General features: G+C 39.3%; 1 protein-coding gene across 3 annotated transcripts in view; it reads left to right on the top strand.

Moving 5' to 3' along the window:
• The window catches only part of Ubr5 (ubiquitin protein ligase E3 component n-recognin 5), a 115504-nt gene that overhangs the window by 89077 nt on the left and 20427 nt on the right, over positions 1 to 6000 (top strand). For all 3 annotated transcript variants that reach the window (XM_021183495.1, XM_021183493.1, XM_021183494.2), the window contains exons 41-45: positions 1352 to 1582; positions 2160 to 2233; positions 3904 to 4076; positions 4161 to 4274; positions 5142 to 5362. In XM_021183495.1, the coding sequence (XP_021039154.1) occupies positions 1352 to 1582; positions 2160 to 2233; positions 3904 to 4076; positions 4161 to 4274; positions 5142 to 5362 (813 nt within the window). The remainder of the gene's footprint in view (positions 1 to 1351; positions 1583 to 2159; positions 2234 to 3903; positions 4077 to 4160; positions 4275 to 5141; positions 5363 to 6000) is intronic.

The following is a 6000-nucleotide window of genomic DNA, read 5'->3' as shown; positions in this document are numbered from 1 at the left end:
CCCTTCAGCTCCTTGGGTGCTTTCTCTAGCTCCTCCATTGGGGGCCCTGTGTTCCATCTTATAGATGACTGTGAGCATCCACTTCTGTATTTGTCAGGCACTGGCATAGCCTCATACGAGACAGCTATAACAGGGTCCCTTCAGCAAAATCTTTCTGGCATATGCAGTAGTGTCTGGACTTGGTGGCTGATTATGGGATGGATCCCTGGGTGGGGTAGTCTCTGGATAGTCCATCCTTTGTCTTAGCTCCAAACTTTGTCTCTGTAACTCCTTTCATGGGTATTTTGTTCCCTATTTTAAGGAGGAATGCAGTATTCACCCATTGGTCTTCCCTCTTTTTAATTAGTTCAGAACTCTTAACACTTTTCTTTGCTGCTTATGAGTTTTGGTAACTTCCTTCCTTTCATCCATCCATCCATCCATCCGTCTATAATTTTAAGCTATTTTGCCGTGTAGTAACCTGGCATCAAATTTGGTACATAGCCCAGGTCTGCTGCACTCTCATCTTTTAGCCTCCCATTTCCAAAGCAATGGGATGAGTCATCATGCCTGTCATTTGATGGGATTTTGATGTATTATCTTAGATCCCTTTTCTATCGCTGTAACTTAGGGCGGAAAGGGCTTATTTTCCAAGCCCTTACAGCTTGTAGTCAGTCATCCAGGGGAGTTAGGGTAGGAACTCAGACTCGGAACCAGGAGGCAGGAACTGATAGAGGAAGCTCCTTACAATAGGACTTGCTCAGCCTGCTTTCTTACAGCACCTATGTGCAGTGTGCTAGATCTCCCACATCAGTCATAAGGAGGAAAATGCCTGCCCCACAGACTTAATCAAAGGCAATCTAATGGAGCCATTTTGATGGTTCCTTCTTAGATGAGTCTAGCGTGTATCAGGCTGACACAGAATACTACTAGGCAGCATAGGAAGTGGTTCTCAGAATGGTTCCTAGAACTCTATCATTGGCCTTAACTGACAACTTGTTAGAAGTGCAGATTCAGACCTATTAAGACTGGTAGTAGACACCCTGAATGTAGGTCTATAAGTCATAATCAGTGTTATAAATGTTCTGTTTTCTCTTTTTAAGACTTACTTATTTTCATGTTTGAGTGCTTTGTACACGCAGTATCCAAGGAGGCCATAAAGGGTGTCTGATCCCCATGGGAATGGGTTGACTGCCACCTCGTTATGTGTCGGGAACTGACCTGGGTCCTCTGCAAGAGTATCAAGTGCTCTTAACTGATGAGCATCAGTTAAGGTCACTCCAGTCCAGTCCTCAATTCTAAATTTTACATATTTATGAAATTTCATATTTGTGGTTTTTATAAATATTTTCATTTGTTTTTGCTCCTCTAGACGTGCTACATTGCTGAGCGCCCGCCAGGGAATGATGTCTGCTCGAGGAGACTTTCTCAATTACGCTCTGTCTTTAATGAGATCTCATAATGATGAGCATTCTGATGTTCTTCCAGTATTGGATGTGTGCTCATTGAAACATGTGGCATATGTTTTCCAAGCCCTTATATACTGGATTAAAGCAATGAATCAGCAGACAACATTAGACACTCCTCAACTGGAACGCAAAAGGTATGTCCATATTTTGGGGTTTTGTTTGAGAACTCCTGTGTAGTATCTGAGTAAATGGTCACAGTTTGGATAAGGAGATGAGCACTGCAAAAGAGAACAAAGATAGTTCATGTTGAAAGTGGGTTTATCCTCTAGCAACTGCTCACTTAAAAGGAGAAACCAAAATCTAATTAAACCTATTAGTTGAGACATTTGTGTTTAAGTCTTGTATTGGGGGGGGGGGGGTTGTGTGGGCACTCAGTATTTCTTTTCAGATGGGGAGGTTCTGTTAAGTGCTTTTTGTTATTGTAATGCATTAAGCAGACCACTTTACTATTTCCCCTTTTCTGAAACTATACAGCAGTGTTTGGTTCCAGAGTGAGATGTCTGATGGCGCTTGCCTAACCACCTGAGTTCAATTAAATTCAGTTCCTGCAGATTGTCCTCTGGCTTCCATGTACAAGCTGTGACACACTTCCACAAGCACACACACACACACGTTAGATACCCAGTGACATCTCCAGTGTTCCTCTCACTTGTGTTCTTTTCATACCACATAAATGTTAATTTAAATGACTCACTCATTGTTCTTTTTAAGGACACGAGAACTTCTGGAACTGGGTATTGATAATGAAGATTCAGAACATGAAAATGATGATGACACCAGTCAAAGTTAGTGCCCAGAGCGTCTCCCACTCTTCTTTAAGAAATGGCTGCCTCAGTATTTCCTCCAGGCTTTTTAACTACATTATTTTCTGTTGGGGTGGGAATTTCTTTTTTCTTCTCTGTGTTGAATCTCTTACCTTTTCTGTCACTTTTCTTATACATCTTTGCATTATACATTTCATAATTAAGACTGAATTAATGCTCTGAATTTTCCAATATCCATACATTTTTCTTTTACTTCACGTTTTTGATTTCTTGTTTACATTTACCATTATTTTAAGTCTTATGAAAGCCTTTGTTAATATTGATGCAAAATAGATTTAGTTAAGAAAATGTAAATTATGCTTGAACATGCAAACTAAGAGAAAAATTTTAATGCCGTAAAATGAGAGAGTCTTGTAAGGGCAGCAGCTCTGATTCTGTGGAGTGGGACCTCGTTAAATGACCCCGTCACGGGGCCTCCCAAGGCCATCAGAAAACACAGATAATTTACTTTATGGTTCATAGCAGTAGCAGAATTACAGTTTTGATGAAGCAATGGAAATAATTTCATGGTTGGGTATCATGGCAACATAAGGAACTATATTAAAGGGTTATAGCATTAGGAGGGTTGAGAGCCGCTGTTGTAGAGACAACCTGTAGTTTTTCATTATTTTAATTGACAGTTAAAGATTTAAGATGGGATTAAATAGTCCAGCTTCCTGTTCATTATTCCCAGCAAATACTTTTATTAGTTTAGGGAAAAGACCACTAGTTTGGGCTTTTGTTGTTATTGATGATGATGATGTTGTTTGTGATGGTGGGTTTGGCTTTTTTCCTTTTTTGAAAATCCAGCCAAAATTTACTTTCTACAACTTAGTAAGCACTGCCTGCCAAAGTTTTGTTCCATTAAGGAGAGCTGTTGCTGGTGTGCTAGTGTATCTGTTACTGTTGGCTGGATAAATAGATGATTCAGACAGCTCCTTGTTCATTCAGTATGGGAAGCAGATAGTCAGCCTTCAGCTTGTGGTCGTTTCCTTTTGGTGCTATCCGGTTGAGTCCTGAAATATTCTGAGGAAACTGCTGTTTTTGGCTTCATTCTATCTATGACTTCATTCTCTATATCTAAAGAGAGGATGTAAGAAAACTATTCAAATTGAATGGACCAGTATTGGTTACAGCATTTATTCTTTCATTTTCATTATTATACGATAAATAATGAAATAATGCATTCAATTATTTTGGATTGTCACTTTAAAAAAAAAAAAACCCCAAACCACCAAAAGCTAGGTGTGGTGTCCCAGGCCTGTAATCGCAGCATTGAGGTACGCAGAGGCAGGTCACCCTGGTCTTCATGGAGAGTTCTAGGACAGCCAAGCACGTCACACAGTGAGACCCTGTTTCCAAAACAAACCCTACAAAATGCCAAAAGTTTGGATTACCAACTCATGCATTCATGTATGCGTGTTTGTGTGCATGAGTGCTTGTGTGTGTGTGTGTGTGTATGTATGCACTGCAGGGGTCAAACCCAGGCCCAGGGTTTTGTACATGCTATGCAAGAGCTCTATCACAGAATTTCCTCTCCAGCCCTTAACTTGCTTTCTAGTATATTAGTATTTAATAAGAGATTCCAAACATTTTAGATTGAAGAGGTTAACATTTCTACCCTTTCTAATTACTTTTTTTTTAATGTTTAGGTGCTACTTTGAATGATAAGGATGACGACTCTCTTCCTGCAGAAACTGGCCAAAACCATCCATTTTTCCGACGTTCAGACTCTATGACATTCCTTGGATGTATACCTCCAAATCCATTTGAAGTGCCTTTGGCTGAAGCCATACCCTTGGCTGATCAGCCACATTTGTTGCAGGTGAACTAAACAGATCTAATGTTCTTTCACAGCTGATCTTGGAAATGTTCAATCTAACTATAACGTGTCTTATTAAAATTCCAGCCAAATGCTAGAAAGGAAGATCTTTTTGGTCGCCCAAGTCAGGGTCTTTATTCCTCATCTGCCGGAAGTGGGAAATGCATAGTAGAGGTTACAATGGACAGAAATTGTCTCGAGGTAAGATAGTCAGAGTTTATAATAGATTTCTTAATTAGCAGTTTTCCTTGCATCCAGATGTGAGGAGATGTATTAAGTGCAGCATATGTATTTCCCCAGTAGTTGAAGTGTCAGAAGCCCCTTTCTTTGACTAGACTGGAGCTGTTACTTTTCCTGGTTTTTAGTGTCAACTCATTTCACACATCAGAGGGTCACTAGTACATGCTGCTGAAAATTTAGGTTTCTAAATAAGAATACTTCTATACAGACATTTGTAATTTTAGCTTCAAGTTTTTTCCCTTGATGTGCTGTTACTTGAATGAAGAATAAAATTAATTAAAAGAGGTAGCGTTAACAATGACACACACCTAAATAATTCTGTCTCTTGGGTACTGCCTCGTGCTTTATAACCAAGAAAACAATAAGAAATAAAGCTTGACGAGATTATGAGTTTCAAGTGGGAATTTCAGTTATCATAGCTAATTACATGACAGATTTAGATTTTGGAAAGTCATGTTATTTTTCTGGGGGGGAAAAACAGTATTGCATTTAAAGGCTGCATAAGAGAAATACAGGTGAATAGATATTTGTAATTAATTGGTTAAGGAGAATCTTGTATTAAAATTATTGAGAATATGTAGGACCTGAAGCACCAGAGATAGTATTATATAAATAGTTGCTTTGAGAGTTTCTGAGGCGCTTATGGCGCTCACACTGGAGTATGGTCTTCGGGTCCCCAAGCGCAGATTGCACTTAGATGGGGAAAGAAAGCTCTGGGAAGGGAGCACTCTTAACCACCTGGGGCTCCTGTGGATCGCTGTGAAGTTCAAAATCAATCTTTTTCTCCCCGTAATATATGACTTTTCATTTAAACCTAATACTGTATAGGTTCTTCCAACTAAAATGTCTTATGCTGCCAATCTAAAAAATGTAATGAACATGCAAAACCGGCAGAAGAAAGAAGGGGAAGAACAGAGCCTGCTGGCCGAAGAAGCTGACAGTTCAAAGCCAGGTCCATCTGCTCCTGATGTTGCTGCCCAGTTGAAAAGCAGTTTACTAGCAGAGATAGGACTCACGGAAAGCGAAGGCCCCCCCCTTACATCTTTCAGGTACTCCTACATGGAGCAATACTCTTTGGGCTGTTTCCTTTTCTTTTTCAAATGTGATCTGACCCCCCTGCTGTCTGTTCTGCTCTGCTCCCCCTGCTCTTTGCTCTGCTCTGCTCTATTTATTATATGTAAGTACACTGTAGCTGTCTTCAGACACACCAGAAGAGGGTGTCAGATCTTACGGATGGTTGTGAGCCACCATGTGGTTGCTGATTTGAACTCAGGACCTCTGGAAGAGCAGTCAGTGCTCTTAACCACTGAGCTATCTCTCCAGCCCTCTTGGTGCTCTTATTATACTTTTATGATCATTTTTATTTAGAGATTTCACAGTTTGTAAATTTGTATATTGATATTATAATTTATTGTACTCTTCTGTGATTCCTAATTTAGTATCAGGTAGTTAAATATTAATGAGTTTTCTGGACTTTAACATTTAAAAAATTGATCTTTTTCTTTTATGAATTTTAAGGTGCTGTTTTTTTTAATGTTTAATACTGATTTAAAACTATCAATTTAGACGTTATCAGCAGTTCAGCTAACCTGTAAATACTGGAAAGAATGGGATTTTCAGGATTTGTGGCTTACTTAATTAGGGTTCACAAATGGTATCTTGGCCATAGTAGGTTTTTATTTTTAAA

Source organism: Mus caroli, chromosome 15 (assembly GCF_900094665.2).
Source record: "Mus caroli chromosome 15, CAROLI_EIJ_v1.1, whole genome shotgun sequence".
Classification (NCBI taxonomy): Eukaryota; Metazoa; Chordata; class Mammalia; order Rodentia; family Muridae; genus Mus; species Mus caroli.
This window is presented reverse-complemented; position numbering and strand designations above follow the sequence as displayed.